The sequence below is a fragment of the Sander lucioperca genome, chromosome 14 (assembly GCF_008315115.2).
Source record: "Sander lucioperca isolate FBNREF2018 chromosome 14, SLUC_FBN_1.2, whole genome shotgun sequence".
In the NCBI taxonomy this organism is placed as follows: Eukaryota; Metazoa; Chordata; class Actinopteri; order Perciformes; family Percidae; genus Sander; species Sander lucioperca.
Window position 1 is genome coordinate 16,087,063 of NC_050186.1, and position 19,240 is coordinate 16,106,302.

At 38.5% G+C, this 19,240-nt stretch overlaps 1 protein-coding gene across 3 annotated transcripts in view; it reads left to right on the forward strand.

The window, feature by feature from the left end:
* Positions 1-8,698: 8,698 nt before the first annotated feature.
* col5a1 (procollagen, type V, alpha 1) overlaps positions 8,699-19,240 on the forward strand; it is an 86,718-nt gene continuing 76,176 nt past the window's right edge. For all 3 annotated transcript variants that reach the window (XM_035991257.1, XM_035991258.1, XM_035991259.1), the window contains exon 1: positions 8,699-9,128. In XM_035991257.1, the coding sequence (XP_035847150.1) occupies positions 9,029-9,128 (100 nt within the window). In that variant the 5' untranslated portion in view covers positions 8,699-9,028. The remainder of the gene's footprint in view (positions 9,129-19,240) is intronic.

The window sequence follows — 19,240 nt, forward strand, 5'->3', positions numbered from 1 at the left end:
ATGCAGCCACATAAAACCTTGGTGAATATAATTAAACCAAGTTTCAAAACAGACAAACAAAAAGAAATCCAAATGGAAAATTCTAAAACATGAAATGATGAGCCTTAAATTGGATCAAAGCATTTTGTAGGGACTACTTTTAGTTGCTCATAGTTGGTGCATCCAATGTCTTAGAGGGTTAGGGTAAGGGTTGGGGTCCAAGCTTGCAACTTTTTTACCACAAAATGATGATGAAACATTGAAAAAAATACCAAGTTGCGTGTGTGTGGTTAAATTGATAGAAATCAATGGCTGCCATGAAGATAGGACACTAATAGTTATAGTTTAAAGGTATATTAAGCTTTGAGAAATAAAACAAAATTATGTATGATTTGTGGGCAAAACACATGTAGATAGTAGTCGGTGTGTGTATCTAGTCTACAAAAGGTAGATACACAAATAATGTGCAATTTAGCGATGATGTAACGTTTTATCCTACTGACATAACAGTTCATAACAAGTTTTATGTGCTGAAAATTGTCTCCACAAGGATAACACTCCAAGCTTAAGGGAGAGGTATTCCTCCACAGCGCAAACATGCAGGCCACGGGATCCCTGCCAATTGGGGATTTGCAATCAATTGATAACTGGCAGCTGGTGAGTTCATGACAACGTGTCAAGTGTTTAGTGTTTGTGTGTGTGTGTGTGTGTGTGTGTGTGTGTGTGTGTGTGTGTGTGTGTGCGCGCATCCACTCACGTGTGTGAGTTTCTGCGTATCTATGCTTTTATGGTCTAATCTGATGTATTACTCTCCTGCGAACAGCTGCGGAACACTTTCAATGTGCACAAGTATTATGCACTCATGATAATATTTATATGAGTTCAGTTCCAACAAAAGGCCAGTGGAAACTCTCGGTGAAGCACTCATATCATCATCATCATCATCATCATCATCCACATCAACAAAAGAAACACCAAAAGAAGGGGGTGTTTTGTGTGAGTTTATTTTTGTTTGTGTAGGTGTCTTTCTAGGCCTTCAATGGATAAGCAACCAGCCAAACTGTCTGTCTGCATGCAAATAATAAATAATAATAAAATAAATAATTAATAATTACAAAGTAAATATCTTGAAATACAGCAAATTCTCTCTAATTATATAGTAACAGAAAGAAGAAGCTTCAAATGTTAAGACACTATTCTGACATTTTTTTTAGCTGATAAAAGCATGTAGGTTTGGTTTGTTTGTTGACTTGACCCGGTTGTGATTGACAGAAGACGGGTCCTAACATAACCACACACAACACAGCGATTGTTTGAAACCTTTATTCTGAAGAGGAAGCAGAGTCTCATTTCATCCCACTGACATAATTTGGCAACTTAATGTTGAAATATACAAGTGGATCCACTGCAGTGTAGGTGCCTTCATTCCCAAACAAAATAGGTCCAAAATATAGAAGCCTGAAATAAGGGAATACTTTTTCACAGACTATCCATCAAAATAAGGGTTGTAGACAATTTGAAAACTTTTTTCATGTTTTATTGTGACGTTTTTTTTTGCCCGTATCATAGTTAAGTATGTGGTCCAAATTCAGACTGTGTAAACTCAACCGTGGTTGGGGTGACTGGGCACTGTACGGTGGCCCCATTTGGGAGTTTCAAAAGGTTGAAAGTCTACAATGTCAGCAAAAAGTGGTTGGTGGTTTGTTGGTGAAGCAGCAGGCCCCATAAAAGATGACCCTGACCCTAAGCTGTTTCTTTTGAATGCAGGAACGATTTCAGCATCCTGCAAGCAGAGAATGTGGAAGGCTTGTGAACTTATGATATAATGGGATGCCATGTTATGTAGTGCCTAACAAGTTGGGAGCAGTACTTTGTAATCATCACATGCGTTTTTAGAGAGCCACTTGAGAGAGGCCCTGGCAAAGGTTATAGGATTTCTTTTTTTAATTAGCAGTCTACTTTACTTTTGTAGTAATATTATTAGAATTTAATTGGGTCTAAAGTGAACATTCTTTGTGTATTTGCATTATCTAGGAGCTTGGAACTTGGAGTCTGACTGGAGTCCATGTAACCATCATTTACTTTCCCGAATAAATACGCGTTTGAATCATTTTGCAACATTTTACACAAAATATCCTCACATTTGAGGTAGATAGTGCTATAGACACTCAGCTTGTGGAGCTTCTTCTTGAGAAAATAGTTCGGCCACTTGCAAAATGATTCTTTCATTCATTTTACAAGAGCATATTTTTTTTTACATTTCTTTAGATAAACACCATACTTTCGCACCTGTGATACAGTGAACTCCAGTTCAAAACCTCAATGGACTAACAGTAGACAAGCAACTTGTTTACGCAGTGTCACTCTTCAGACCTTAGCAATTATGTGACGAGCCGCCTGCAGCAGTGAGAGAAGAACATAACGAATGGGTCTTGTTAAAACACTAGTATGAACTGCCTTCCATAATTACAGTCACCACTACAAACGGCCGACAGGGCGGAGCTGGGCTCACAGGGGTGGGGAAGGAGACATGGTTAGTTAATTCCTTAGACGACAGGCGAGAACTTTGGCACTTTTGTTCTTGCTGTTTTGGTGGAGAGATTTAATTTTAGGTCTCTTAGCTGGAGAGGGGAACTAGGTACGAAGACGTACCTTCAAAATGCCCTAGAATATCTATCTATCTATCTAATTTATATACTGGTGTTTGTAATATGGGGAAACATCTGCAAATATAAGTGACATGGCCCTCTTTACATTGTTATAACCAGTTTAATTAAGTCAGCCAAGAAATAATTCACAGCAGTACATTCATGATGCTAGACAACCCTGAACTAATTAGCATCTACATCAAAGGCTTTATCCATGTAGTTAAAAAGTATTAGATTAAAACCTGATAAAAGCCAATACAGGACTTTATTTTGAGGAAAACTTTACAAAGTGATGTTTTTAGTGATTGTGGCTGCATTTGCATTTGACACCTGACATCAATGTTTGTATAAACTATATATATATATATATATATATATATATATATAAATAAAAATTCAGTCATTGATGTATAGCCTACAGATTACACGTGGTCATGGTTTAAAACACTTCATCTGTGGTGAAAGTCATAGAATATAGATATAGCTCATAGATCATAGAAAATGTTTTATAATTATGTATTTATTTTATGAAATACATCTGCAAAATCTTTACCTCTCATAGATTGGCGAAAGATGTCCTTTCTTGTTTCAGTGGTATGTTGTATGTTGTGGTAAGACAGCCAAAGTGTACTCCATTCCAAAAAACGTGTTGTGCCTGTTCTACATATGCAACCCCGAATAGAATAGACAGGACAAAAGATAGAATCTAAACATTTTTACTACATCCTGTGGGGATAAATGGTGCCGACCGAAAAGGTTACCAGAACCTCTTTTCTGAGAACATCAATGCGGCAATGGTTTCATAAAACATTGACATGAACCACATTTTTTAAAGAACAAAATGTGTAAAAGGCACTACTGTACCTTAACAATGAGAAATAACTGCCTGACGGTTGCATCAGTGAGTTCTCAGAAGCACTTTCGAAGAGTGTAAGCAGATGTTCTGCATTTCTTGAATAGCAGAAGTTGGATCAAACTCTGTATTGTTAAAACAGGAAGGTGGCGGCCCCACTGAACTCAAGGATCATGGGGAACACAAGAGTTTGCCACATGTGTTATAAACCACACTCATTGTTGCCGTGTAACAAATTCATGTCTTCACCCTTTTGAAGACACCCTTTTGAGGATCAGAGCAGAACAGTTCACTGTTAGTACAAATGATAATGCTCTCCGATGCTCCCTGTTTCACGCATATTTTTGCAGGACATGCAGTACAAGGCCATGCATGCATGGTTGTCTTGTTATGTTTATTGTAGTTAATACTCATGGATTGATTCATGCCTGGCATCAATATTTTTTGCCTGCGTATTTGTACAAGAGGAAATATGTGCTTGCAAATGTTTTCCTGTACCAATGTCAATGAGCTGCAGCTCGGAGCATGAGAAGACAGGTGAGACAGACTACTTGAACACCTGTGTGTTTTTATTCTCTGATGACAGTCATTGCTTTGCCATTATTCCAAGTGTATATATACTCTTTTTCCTTCTGGACCTAACAGTCAAGTCTCTTAATGCTCCAAAGTGTCCCCACAGTGTGTTTAGGGACGTTTGCCATGATATAATCTGGCACAGTCTGGAGTCACATATTGTGGAGTGGAAAATATGGTGTTCTGCCACGGTGCACCGAGCAAAACAGGCTTTAACAATGCATAACTTCACCAGTGTGCATCTGGCAGAGGAGGCATTAGGTTCACTTTCTGTCAAACGCTTCTTTGGCTTTCTTCAAGGTTAAACACTTATTCTTAAACATTCAAATATGTTTTTAAAACAGCTTGTTCTGCAGAAAAAAAAATGCAACTCCACAAACATCTGAAGAAAAACATCTGCAATTCAAGTTGGAGACATTGCACACATTTGTGTTTCAGATGGCTGCCTAATTTAACTACCCTTTGATTGTGGTTTAAAAAATCTAAAACTGGACTCTGACCCAATTATAAAACCTGGCCCACACTGTCTCTTTTTTATATTCGTGTTTTTTTTTTTTATTTCTTAAAGAGAAAGTCAGCTCCAGGGTTTCCTCTTTCTGATAGTGCACTTGCCTCCTCTAAATCCAGGATTTGCTTCTGTGCCAGAAAGCAAACAAAACAAGAGAATGAACATACAAACTCACACTGTATTTCAAATACACACTCCTTTTGTTACTCCCAGATTCTTGATCTGCAGCACAACATCCTACATTGCGTAAATCTAATCTGTGTTTGGAGCTGCCAGGAGCTGCTCAGTGCCAGGATCCACGATTTATCTGGTAGTGTGCTGTATTTAAGTTTCCTCCTTCTGGCTCCTTAAGAATCTATCATTAAAGTGAAACCACATCAACTCCATTCTGTAATTCCTCTCCATGACAACACTGGAGAGCAATGTTTTGATGGATAGTCTGTGAAAAAGTATTGGGTGTTTGGGAAATGATTGAAAAGGTCTAAAAGGCAGGTTTAAATATGTGTAATTCAACTTGTACAAAGTTTACAAGTTTCTGACAAATGAAATGCTTCAGTTTACAGGGAACCTGAGGAGGAAGAAGACGTGCAGATGCAAGCCCTTGTTTGTGTAGTCTTCTCTTCTTTACAGACTTGCTCATAAAGATGTCCTTCTAAAATCCTCTATATATTTTAAGATGCTACTGTATGCTAAAACCTTAGCAGACAGTAAAAATACAAAGAAATCCATGCAAACTATTGCAACGTTTTAAAATACAGGCAAAAATAACTTTAAACAGTAAAAAAACGTATAAAACCAGACCAAGTTGAAAAAACTCAAAGAATGTGTGTATACTGTATGATTGCGTATGCCCTTCTATGGTGGCCCATCTGGATTGGATTGAACCAGTTTTTTTCACCAATGTTTTTATTCAGTAATTACCTGCTATTTCAGAATTTTGGTTTAGTAAATTAGGATACACCATTAAAACGTAAGGACTGTTTTAGCTAGTAAAGACTTAAGAAATGTGTAAATTGGTTGTTATCAAACATTTGTAGTGCCATAAGTTCAAAAAAATAACAGGCCAAACAATGTATTAAACTAAACTGCCAACTGTGCACCTGATTAATCATGTTTAATCGTGATGGAGATGGTATCATCGCAAAATATAAGTTACGCTGAATCTATAGGTGTGTTTCATGGTTGTGTGTTCAGATTTAAGTGAGATATGACACAGAAATGGGGTAACGTTAATGTTACAAATTATGAAGCAATTTGCAGCAATTGGCCATTGAGGGTTTAAAAGCAATGTTACCCTCTCCCGGTTTGAAAACCTCTGCTCTATAGCTAACTGATGTAGTTTAAAAACTTAACAATTTACATCATTAAAAAGCGTTTTAACCAACCGTCAAGTCAGATGTGCTAACCATATGCCATTACTTCTCTTACTTTTCATTGTACAGTGAATAGGTCTTATATAAGGAAAATATTGTTAGCTTTGTCAGTTTCAGGTTCAATTAGCTATGCAATAGGCAGTTACGTGTAATCAACAACTAATCTCCACGTAACAAAAGAGTGTATAGTGCAACTGGTTTTAATTTAGTGATGTGTAAATCTCCATTTAGCAAACACTTGCGTTATAGCTTAAGTTTGAACTTGGAAACAGCTGGTGCCACCTGCTCCATGGTGTGTAAGATCACTGGAATTTCTCAGCTGGTTTCAGTAATAGTCCCGTCATCTGTAGGTGTTGCTTTAACAGTGGAGGATAATAATAAAGATGGATTGAATTAGATTCTCTCTGGCTTTCATATCCAGTCTGGACACCTGGTGAAATGGTGAATGTGGAAAATAGAACGAAGAGAGAGGGGACTGAAGAAATGGCTCTGAACAGAAAAGCACTAAATCCCAATTCTCCTCTCTGTTTATAGACTGTATGTCCTATCTTTTTTCTCACTGGGATTTATTTCGTGAAATATTATTCTGTCTGAAAGTCCTCAAATGAGGCATAACCATGAATGGTCCAGCTTCAGATAAACCACTATGTTTTTGGTTAGAAGACAGTTTAAGAGAGGAAGTGGAGGCCTTGTACAGGAGTAGTTGGAGACCTTTGAGATTAGTGTGGTGTAGGTATAAAGCCACCCTAAATACAGGGCTCAGGCCATAATTTGAACCATATATCTGACCACGTAACCATTATATGGCTAAGTGGTCAGTTTAGAAAAGCTAGTGTATACTTGATGTAAATATCCTCTCCCCTTTTGAGGACAAGCTACTCATGTGATACAATTAAATCAAACATTTAATGCCTTTAAACCCAAGAGAGTATAAATATATGGCAATGGTAGTGACCTCAGGTAAAACTACTGTGAAGGCTGAAGGCAAAAGTTTGTTTTAATGTGATTATACAGCACAAGTAGTTACAGTCTGTATACTAATGACATTTGACAGGGGTTTCAAGGTGTGCACTTTTGTTTTTGTTAACCCTTGTGTTGTCCTCGGGTCAAATTTGACCCGTTTTCAAAGTTTTTTTATATATCAGAAATATGTATGTTATATAGAAGACATACAACATTCTTCGCAGGTGAAATTAATGATTACTTCCATTGAATTTGGGGTGTTTTATTCAACTAACTAAACTTTGACATAAACTGTTACAGTTGGTCTTCTTCTTTAACTTTATATGCCCCAACGCTTTTTACCAGTTTCACTATCCAAACAGCAGGATATTAAGGCTGCTCCTCTTGACATTGTCCATAACATTAAAAGGTCACTCGCATGTTCTAAGATGGTCTAACTTAACGGACAATTCCAGCGCAAAAAGAACCTAGGGGTTAATAACAGATGTGTACCCACTCGATCGTTCTCTGGGACATGTTTTCATGCTTATCGAATGTGTTTGTAGCTTGAAACAAGCTAGCGCGGACCGCTGATTAGCTTACAACGCTAGTATTCGGGGCACAGGGAAAGTAAAAAGAAATCGCTATTTATACCACTAAAAAGGCTCAAAATATCACCACACTTCAACGGTAGCATAATGAGGGTCCCTAAATGTTAACCCAAGCATTGAGAACATTGTAAGTGTACAGACAGTTTATTAAAAAGCCAGTTTAGAAAGACAGTAGCTCCCAAGACGGCGGCCGCCTGTATACGAGAACGCGACTGTCTTTATAATCTATCTTTTTAATAAACAATAAAATAAACTAACCCTAACCCTTTTACACATTGATTAGTTGGTTGATAAAACAACTAATCAATGCATCCTGTTACACCTGATTAATAAAGATAATAATAACAATAATTTAGAGTTTTGTGTTGTTATTCTTTTCTTAAACTGGGCCTGTCCATGACAAAAGCTGGACCATCTTGCCCAGAGGTTGATCATCACTTGTGTATCCATCATGTCTGTAATTGCTGGTGTGCTCCAGTTGTCCATTGGGAGTCAAGGTTACTCATCCTCCAGCCTATTGTGTCCCTGAAAAATGTATCAAAAACCAATTGACAAGCAGTGAACCTTTTAGGGGCCTCTGTGGGTCCACCAGTTACCCAGTTTGGTATTTTTCTTTTAAATAAATAAACTTAAATAATAAAGTTAAAGTTACTTATTGAATAAGTTAAAAAAAAAAAGAGTTGGTAGGCCTAATCCAGCCTTGTGAGGTATAGTGAAATAGTGTACTATTCTACATTGTTATTGAAACAACGACCTGGCTAGCTATATGTAATACATACATCATTTTAATTTTAATTTTCAGTAAAAGTAATGTTCAATAGGATACTGGCCGAACCCTAACATGTGGAAGTATGGACAAGTGGGGCCCACTTGTTGATAGGCTACAACAAAATCTCATCATGACTCCCTGACTATCAGACCCAGCTTGGAGAATCACTAGGCCTACTATACAAAACAAAACCGTGCATATTAAATTGCATGCCTTTCTCCATGATTTGTCTCAGGAGCAGTTTGCTTTTCCCGCTCTGCCTGTCTCCTCTGGAAATAGTGGACTCCATGCAAGAATTGTAGGCGTGAAACTTTCCCTCAACTTTTCCTCCCAACCACGGCCAATAACAGGGCTGGCTGTTATGTATGGACTCCTCTGATTTGCCCGAGTCTCCTGTCCGCGGAGTGAGTGACAGCCTGGGGGGAAAGACTTTAGCGTTGCTCCGTTGGACTTGAAGGGGCTCTACGTGACGACTGAAAGAGTGGGCAGCAGTTCTGAACGGAGGCGCGGCGGTGCAGGACAGTTCAGAAAAGCAGAGAGGAGAGGAGCTGTGCGGGAGAGACGGCTGCCCATCCGTCAACTAGCTGGAGGAACGCACACTAAACCCTTATGGCTGCTTGAGAAATAACGATACACCCCCCCTCCCCCTTTTTTTCTCTTTCTCTGGGACTTTTTGCTTTTCAGTATCGTCCTGACCAGAAGTTGTTGCAAGTCTAATTAGTTTCTCCAAGTTGAAAATTGAATCCACTTGCCGTGGACGTCTCTGGCGGTCATGGATACCCATATAAGATGGAAAGTTAAACGGAGGATAAGGGACGCCCAAATCACTTTAGCGGTGATTCTGCTTTTTGTCACATCGCAAGCAAGTTCAGGTAAGATGCAGCTGTGAGATTTGTGGATGGAGTTTGGAGCTACGCTGCGCTGGAAAAAAAAGTTTTTCTCTTTGGTTATAGTGGCTCACTGATGTCCGCCCCTCCTCCTAAACTCATCTTTGTGCATTTATTGGTGCCTTAATGTATTCAGCTTGGTCTGTCCGAAACTATGGGACTTGTCAAAGTATCAAAAGACGGCAAGTTTTTGAGAGAACTCGTTTTCTTTCGAGAAAGGCACATATGGAACTGGCGACTTATTGTTTCTGAGGTACTGGTCTAATTTGAAGTTGTGCAAAGGTTTTCTACTGCAAAAACACCCGATAGCTGATAAATAAAGATGTAATGCCCGAATAATCTTACTGGCTTCTTGGGGCAAAGTTTACATTCATTAGATAGTTAAAGGATAGTGTACAGTATGTCCCTGACTTACAAACAAAATGTATTTTTTCAGATGCCACTTTAAGAAGGTATCAAATTCGTGTTTTGCATTTTGCAGACTTATTATTAAGTTGTAGCCTAATAGCACATTTTCTGTGGTGCAGTTCAAGGAAGTTTTAAAAAGGCTTTTTTTCCTTTAGCTTTTTTAAAAAAAACTGATGACAGGGATGATCATAATTTTCACAAGAGGGAGGGGCTGTAGCTCATCTGAAGTGGTAGGGTGGAGCCGCCTTAAAGACTGACATCAGTTTCTAAAACACAGGGCCCTTTACTAAGTCTCAAAACCCCATGTAGTTCATTAATTGCTTTCTACAAAATCTCCACATAATTCTTAGTAACAGTTGTATAACTCAGAGTGTGAAAATATGAATGTAAAGGTTTGGCATTTCACTTAAATATCAGTTAAACCCAGTCCACTGGTAGGAAAAGGACTTTTCTTTTTCTTTTTTAAATGTATCATTAGACACTTTTGAGTGGCACTGTGTCCCATGGGTGTTCAGAGGTCACGCAGTGCTGTGGTAGTGGGGTCTGGTCTACATGTATTATTAGCACCTTAAGACTGCCTGGCATGGTTGGTGGTCTGCTGTGTCAGAGCCTCACTGCTGTGAGGCTCTGACACAGGACTTTAAGGTGAACAGGTGGCTTCTTCTGTCTGCTTCATGGACACTGACAAAGTGTCCAAGATTGTGCTGATGCTATGGATGTGATGTTGTGCCTCACCGAGTCAGATGCTCAATCTAAAGCCATTGGAAATTTGAAATGATTCTAATGAAAACCAGATGCAGTTGAAGTGGTTTTACAAGGTCATATACTATACTGTTAAATAAATAAATGAATTACTGCAGCCTGTTTATTTTCATGTTGCCTACAAACACTGGTTGTTAACTGAACACAACTTAGGTCACTGTATAACGGCTGGATCCAGATATGGGTCATTTTTGATGACAGGGGAGGAGTTGGACTTGAGTTGACGTAAGACAAATTGGGACTGATTCCATTTTGATGCTGCAAGCTGCATTTAATCAGCTCCTAATTCCGATGGAGAGAAACCAGGGTATTGTAAGTGATCCTCAAGGGGCCTGGTACAATTCCTGAAACTTGACACTTGACACATGCCGAATGGGAAATACTTGATGACTAGCAACATCCCAACTACATGCAAGTTTTATGTAAACTAGTTATCTTGTTCTTGAAGTTTAAGATTTTCACTTTTATTAATCTTTTTGCTCATTTAAGTTCAGTTAAAGGGATATTTCACCGCTGGAAAGATGAATATGTATTAAATTGGGTCATTTATGTAGTAGAAATATGAAAATTATTTAGAAGTTGGTGTCTTCTAGACCGAGAAAAGCCAGAAAATGTATTTTTGGCTCATGTGGATGAAAGACAACAACTCCCAGAATGCACTTGCTTCGCTTCCCTATGAGTCCACTCCCAAGCCACGCCTACCGGTTACAAACATAGACAGTGAGGCAGTCAAGTCAACTCAAGTGTGTTTTATTGTCATTTCAACCATATACACGAAACGTTTCACCGTGGCTCAAGTGGTGTTACACATTTAAAATATATAAAAATTACATTATATAAAAATAGAGATGGCCCGATACCGAGTACCGATCCGATACCAGTGTGTCATATATTTTATTATGTTTTAACAACTGTATACTACTATCCCTGTATGGATGTGATATGATTTCTATCTTTGTTGTACGGTCTGGCTCAGGTTAAACTATTTGTGAAACATGAACAAACACAAACAATTAATGCCACAGAACTTTCTTTTATTATCCAGTTTGGCAGTCAGTTATAACGGAAAAAGAACATAAATGAACTATTTTAACGTAGATTTTCTTTAGGGCTTTATTACGTGGTATCGGATCGGTGCATAAACTCCAGTACTCCCCGATACCGATACCAGCATTTTAGGCAGTATCGACTCCGATACTGCCTAAAATGCTGGTACCGGATACCGAACATCTCTATATAAAAACGACATACGAAAGGCTACATTTAGTGCACACAAATTATAGGCTAAGTTCAGCTAACGCACTGGTAGCATTAGCGCTTGGTGCGATGTAAACATGAGTATAAACGCAGCCCTGAATTTGTGTGGAATGTAGAATGGTCGGCATTTAACAGTCACAAACTCCACCAGCGGTTGGCAATAGTTGGATAAAAGCACCTCCATTTCTGCACTAGTCCGTGTCCATGTTAACTCAGCCCACCTCCACGAGTCTTAAGGCCCAGACACACAGACCAGACGGCTGACCCTCGAGTTGGACTGATCAGTCTACCCGAGTTGGTCAAAAAAGTGCCTCGGAACACACCAAAACAACGAGACGTAATATGTCTCCATAACAGCAGGCGGCGCTAATCTGTATTGTCGCCCAAAAATGAAAACCGGCAGCTGATTGGACAAACGCGTCACGTGGGACTAGTTTCTCCGGAAATTCAAAGACAGACTGTCATGGTGGCTTGTTCAGAATACGATCTCATATTGTACTAAAATAGTTCACCGAAACGTGTTTATGAAAACATTTTAAGCGAGAAATAGGCCGTGCAGTTGCTGAATCTGTCTTCATTTCAGATCGACAAAGGTCAGTTTTAAAGATTTTCGTCCGATTTTGAGAGACTCTAGTCACTTTCATTCCGCTCCCCGTTTCCAGGTTAACACTCTACCAATCAGATGGATCATTTGAGTCCGACTGCCGGCAGTGCCCGCCCCGCCAATTATACATGTCAAATTGGCCAAAATGAAGGCCGACGGCCCCTCGGACGGACGACGGCACGCAACACACCGAACAGCCTCGAGTCACTGACCTTGAGTCGCCAGACAGTCCGACGCCCGATTATCGGCTCCGTGTGTAGTAGGCTTTACCCGGCGACAGAGCAGCATCTGCTCGGAAATAGGGCTGGGTGATATGGAGAAAAATCAAATATCCCGATATTTTTGACCAAATACCTCGATATCGATACCGCAACGATATTGTAGTGTTGACTATTGGTGCTTTCACAAAATATTTACACAATGAGATTTTTGATAAATTATCATCAGTAATGTGGATATAATGACTAAGATAAAGACAAATAATAGAGCAGCTAGAACAGTCTGGTAAGTTCAGAAAATGATATCACTCTACTGTCATGCAGCCTTTAAAACCAGGAAAAGACAACACTTATGTCATATTACGATATTACGATATCCAAAATCTAAGACGATATCCAGTCTCATATCACGATATCGATATAATATCGATATATCGCCCAGCTCTACTCGGAAGGCTAGCAGGCCTGGTAGCTGGATAGCGGAGTTCGGTACACTGTTGTTCAGCCATGTTTCCACAAAAACAAAAACACAGCAGTCTCTGAACTCGCGTTGGGAGTTTCGTTGAAGTTGGATGTAGTCCAGTTTGTTGTCTAATGAGGGGACACTTGCAAGTAGGATGGATGGGACAGGTGGCCGGCTAGCGTTAGCTTTCCATCTAGCTCGAACTCCTGCCCTTGTCCCGCTTTTCCCGGTGAAGTATCCCTTTAAGCATTAAATACTGTATAGTAGGGGTGCACGATTCAGAAAATGTCACAATTCGATTCAATATTGATTTTTAGGCTCAAGATTCGATTCAAAATCGATTTTCGATTCAAAAATAATCAAAATCTTTACACCAATATACAGCAAAAAGAGTAGATGACTAAGAACATCTACTCTTACATTAAACATTAAAAATGATTTACAGGGATATCTCATGTCCAACTACTTTATAAAAGCATCAAAATTCCCAATTAAAATCCAGAAATGCTTCTAGACTAATACTGTTTCATAGGGGTGCACGATATCGATTTTTAGGCTCACAATTCGATTCAAAATCGATTTTCGATTCAAAAACGATTCTCGATTAAAAAAACGATTCACGGTATGTAAATGTAGTGACTTTTCCCATGTGATTGCAGTAGACCTACAATAAAAAAAAGAAATTAAAAAAGAAAAAAATTATTATTTTTTTTCATTAAAAAATATGAAGCGATTTTTGGAATTCTATGAATCGATTTTGAATCGGTAGAGCTTGAATCGCGATTCAAATGTGAATTGATTTTTTTGCACACCCCTACCGTATAGTATCATGATACTATACGGTAGGGGTGTGCAAAAAACACCTAGTTTAATTGATTAAACTCAGTTTTTGTTTTAATATAAATGTGAATTCACACTAATGTCGAATAATGGTAAAAAAAAAACATTTTTGTATGTATCTGTGCCATCTATGTATACAGACAGTAATTGCAGACAATTAGCCAGTTTGTCAGCAGTTAAAGATTCATCTTGACCCAAAAAACATGACCTCTTAGCCTCAGGGAGGACCTGGATATGCATTCATCTGAAAGCTTGCAGAGGCCTGTCCAGATAACACCAGCACTGGTTCTCTGGAACTTGTCAACTCTATACACACTATACTTCGATAAAATGCAGGTATAACTAGTATTAGTAAGTATTTATATATTTATATTTTTACATTCCACTGAAATTAAAAGGAAAGTGATTGGGCAACTATAATAAGACTGTACACACAGTTTATAAAGTTTATTTTACAACCTGGCATTATATTAATATTTGACAACTGATACTTTTTTCATTTAATCCAGCCACTAGTTCCACAATGGATTTGATTCCCAGATCTGCTATAAACTCAGACTCGAACAACAAATCTCTTATGAAATAATTAAAATCATTTATAATTATTTTCTATCTACAATAAGGTAGTCATTTAGCTAAATAGCACTGTGTACAGTAAGCTATGCAAAACCTATCTTTAGTCATTCAAATGTAAACAATAGAGTTTTAATTTATAAAGCTGCATTCATTTTGGTGATTTTTTTCACCACCTGGAGGCAGCAGATCAAGCTGGAAACACAACACTGACAGCAAAGTTCAGTGTGTTAGCAAACAGTTGCCTATGTACACATCCAGCAGACACAAAGCAACATTAGCATTTGTTTGGAGTTGTATGTCCGACTGGCACATGTAAGTTTAATATTCACTTTCCTTCTATCTCTGTTTTGGTCTCAACTAACTCCTGAGGATAATATCTGGGTCTGTAGCTTGCTAAAGGCTCCACGCTGCTAACTGGCTAACTCAACTAACTCCTGAGGATAATATCTGGGTCTTTAGCTTGCTAAAGGCTCCACACTGCTAACTGGCTAACTCGTTGCTAAATCTATGCTGTTTGGTGCTGGGGAGGTAGGGTACAGTTGGTTTACCTGTGCTGTTTTCACTGAAAACAGCAGCCTGCTGCTGTTTGAAACCAGATTGATGAGAAGAGTGACAGTGAACAAAAACAATAAAGTTGTGGGCTGTAAAACCAAAACGGTTAGCGGAAAGATGCTAAATGCTCTGAGCTGAGGCAAACTGTAGAGTTGAGTGATAATGTTCTGTATGTTTGTCACATGAGGGAATCCTTTCACATTATACATAGTCATTTAAAATAAAATTAAAAATTGGTGTAGCTTTATTGTACAGGTTTGCCAAAAATGATAAGTCTGCAGTCAAATTAGCACGTTAGCCTGTTAAACAGTTAGCTGGCTTAAATGAGATGAATTAGCATTTTAGGTACTGACAAACCTAACAGTATAGATACAAAATATTTAAATATGCCTCTAGGTTTGCAGTATATTCTCAAAGGGTATGAATTTAAAAACAATTTGGACTGAATTGTTTGAAATTATAGGCAACATTAGGTCATAGAGGATTAACGCAGTGAATGTAAGTTAAGCTCTATTAGAGAGACTGAGTGAAGTGGTAGTCCGCAGTTCTTCAGGGAGGTCATCTTGCCATGGCATTAATGAGAAAACCTTACTTTAAACCTATGTGAAAAGTGGTAATAACAGAAGGCCTATAAGACATAGAGGTTAAGAATGAGCAGAGGGGGTCAGAGTTCAAAGGTGAAGGTTAGGATTTCCACTGCTGTCAGGTTTACAGTTTCATAGCCTGAAGAAAGAATTCTTGCTGTTGAAGCCCCACTGCTCCTTGTTTCAATAAAATCCTCTGTCTCTTGGAGGTCAACGATTGTGTAATAATATATTTGAAGACTGTGTTAAATGATTTTTAAGAATAGAATCTCTGCATCAATTTACAGTTTTTCGGACTCTGTACTTAACTTGGATGCAGAAAAAGTGATTTAGGTAATAAAGGTGTTTTGTCTTGTTTCTAACTAGTTGATGTTTTCAGATGACTGAATAATTACATCCATTCAAATGTAATAGACACCTTGGCCTTCAGGTGTGGGACCTCGGTTGTTTTGAAGTTTTATGATCAGCATACCTGCTGTACTGTAGACCAAATCTACCTTCTTCTTCAAATGGTTTCCTTTGGGTTTCTGCTGAGTTGATTTTTCTACTTAGTTTCCTCAGTCAATGGACTCTTTTCACAGCTCTCAGAAAGTTTCACAGTGGTTTGTTATCATTAATTAACTAAAAGTTTTTGGTCCGTAACAAACATTCACAACAGAACCTACTTGTGCAGAGTACTTTAGTCATCAAAAATCCTGAAATAACATTCTTTGAATACCTTGTGCAAATGAAAACAAGGATGGATTTTGGCCAAGGCTACTGATGCTGATAGATGACAGTATTGAAAGGACCAGCGGATATGCTATGGAATTAGCCAATGTGGTCATGATTCAAGAATTATGCTATATATTAGGAGCTGGCATTTATTTTATCCTTATGTAGATTTTAAAGGGATAAACAGAAGAAGGCCTTGCTGTTTCACTGAGTGCCTCCACATCTGGATTCGATAAGTTCCATTGTGCTGTCTGCTAAGCCCTCCAAAACCCCAGAAAAAATGTGTTCCAGATGTTTTTTTCCCATTCTTGGTGGAACAGGGGACCATGAAAAAAATATACTGTTGCATTTTTCAAAAGAAAATACACTATTCTGTGCTGGTTTAACAGAAAATTCCTAATCACATAACATCTGCAGCCTTATAACTTAATTTGTAAAAATAATAGCAGTGTGCCAGGTTTGCACATACACATCCAGGGTCATTAAAAGGTTCTTTTTTGTTTAAGCCTAACAGGGTTAAAGGTTGAATACAGCTGGTCTGCAGCTGTTTGTCATTTACAGTCTCTTTATACCTGGACAGCTCCTCATCTAAAGGAATTTATATGGATAAGTAAACCTTGCCTTTTTGTCACTGTGTATGTAAGTTATTTATGAGGCCAATTAGAGAATTGCATAGAGGTGATTGAATCCACGGAAAATGTAATAAATTGCATAACTTCCAGTGTGCTTTATTTGTAAATTGTAAAGGATGCTAACATCTGGTTGTCCTAAATGATGCTATTGAATAAGGTCCTTTTCATTTAGTTAATGTCATACCCATTTATACGACTGAATGAAAGGACAAAGATACAGTTGTACCTTCACATCTGGATTCCATAAATTCCACTGTGCGAAAAGATACAGTTGTGCGCTCTTTTTCCCATTTAGAACAGTTGGTTTGGTGAGATCTGTCAAAATCAAACTTCAAGGGGAGAGGCAGACACAGATGTGCCTTTTGAGTTATCTCACCAAGCTACATGGCAGCCATGAGGCTTGAGACATTGACATCACTCGTTCCGTCAGTAATCAGGCACACATATGTACTATAACTGTAATTCTTCCGTGGGGTTCAGTAGGATGTTTCTTACTCACCTATAAGTGGCAATCCTGAGGTCATGTCCTGCTCAATCAGATAAGTGGTGGTGAGAAAAAGTGTCTTCTTGTGTGTGCCTATTGCCATGGCGCTGAGGAAGGAATCTGAGTTAGTTGGACTGTGGAGAAAAGCAGTGACCCTGCAATTGCATTTGGCAGTTCAGCCTATAAATGCAGGCTTTGTGAATAAGGCCTCTGTAAATCAACTCTAATGCCTGATAACAACATGGGAGATAAAACAAAATATGCAGGGCAAGTTTTTGACCCTATGTCAGAGTTAAGGAGATCCTTTGTGCAGCACAAATAGTGCATTATTTGCCACAGTATCGTCTATTCCTTTTCAGACTAATTAAGGGTCAACGAATTGTTTTCAACTGCTCAATGGTCCTCTGTTGTGACACAGTGTGCTTGATTTGAAGCCAGATACAGATGGTTTTCTCTTTAGGTGCTGCTTGCCCAAAGCTAGTATCTGCTAGACACACTCAGGCAAAGATAGATCATTTGTTACTTCCTGACAGGAAAAAATAAGAACCAAATAGAGGCAGTGGTGTTTGACAATGTCAACACGAACACATCAGTGATGGAAAAGTTGGATGTGCTACCTCATGATGCAACTCCCACAAGTGCATTTCATTTTTAACAGTATGCTTTGTTGCAGCTTAGTTCATGGCAGAGTGAAAAAGTTAAGTCTGGTCCAGGCTCACACGCTGAGTGTTCACTTTAGCTGGGAAACAGTGCTTTTCTGTGTAATGGGGTATTATAATCATTGAGCATGGAAAGCAATGTGTGACTCATCCTTTCCAACCCCATACCCCCTTCCCCAGCCCGAGCTTAGCCACAGCCAGGGAAGTAGGAATACAGAGTGTAAGCATTTCTTTCCTACTAGGGGAAATGCAATGCTGGTCACTACAGAAACTTCACTGTCATCAGCTGTATTCTATTTTACTTTATTAGGTGATGAAATGAGTAGGAATGGAATGGCAACATTAAATCAAGACTTCAAGTTTTCTGCGTATTCAGCAGTATTTTGCAATTATGACTTGGGCTTCATTCATTTGGTTTTGTTGTAACAAGGGACCAAGCTAGAGTTTGACTGCAAACACAAGTTTGTGGTGAAGCAAGAGCTGAAAGAAATGTGTTAGACAAAATGGAGAAAGCAAAAATAAGTGTTTTGAGCACATAACAGTTTTAGTGGAAAAAAGCTGTGATCTTGGTTACATCTTGAAAAGTCCAACAATGACTGTATTAACCGTGCATGTAGCCTATCCGAAACCGCGATCTTTTCTTAACCTTAGCCAAAATGCTTTTGTTGCTCAAAGCTAACCACAAGCGGCACACGGGATGGGTCAAAGTCCTGCACTTTGTACGCACACAAAAACAAAAGAACGCCAGGGAACATACAGTAATCCAGGAAGTCATTATGCTTCCTCGTGAAACTTAATTGTTAAAACAAGGTTTGTAGGAGTGGTAGTATATAAATGTAATTTCTAGGAGACAAGGTTGGTTTCGCAGCTCTCCATCTTCTCTTAAAATGTCTTTTTTTTGTTGTTGTAATTTTACAAAACATTTAACTTAACCAGGGATATGAAGGATTCATAGTAGACGACTCAGGTGAATTATCTTACTGTCAGCCAGGCAATTTAGGTTGATGTTGTACGACACAAGTTAAAATGTCAGTAGGAGATGAATTGACAGTTAACTTGGCTGTCATTGCACTCGGGCTACATTTTTGGCACTACATGATATGGCAAGCTTTCCTTACTCCAGGCTGCAATTACAGTTGTTGGTTGTTATCACTACTACAAGAACAATGATTGATAACCAAAATGTTCCCTTTATTTTTTTCCCATTTCTGTGTTGTGTCATTATTTCCACACCTCACTGAAGCTGTGCCATTACTTTTTTTTTTTTTTTTTTTTTTTTTAACTCTGCCCATCCTGTCTTTGTGATTTCCTTTCCCTTTAGACATTGTTGATGCAAAATTATTG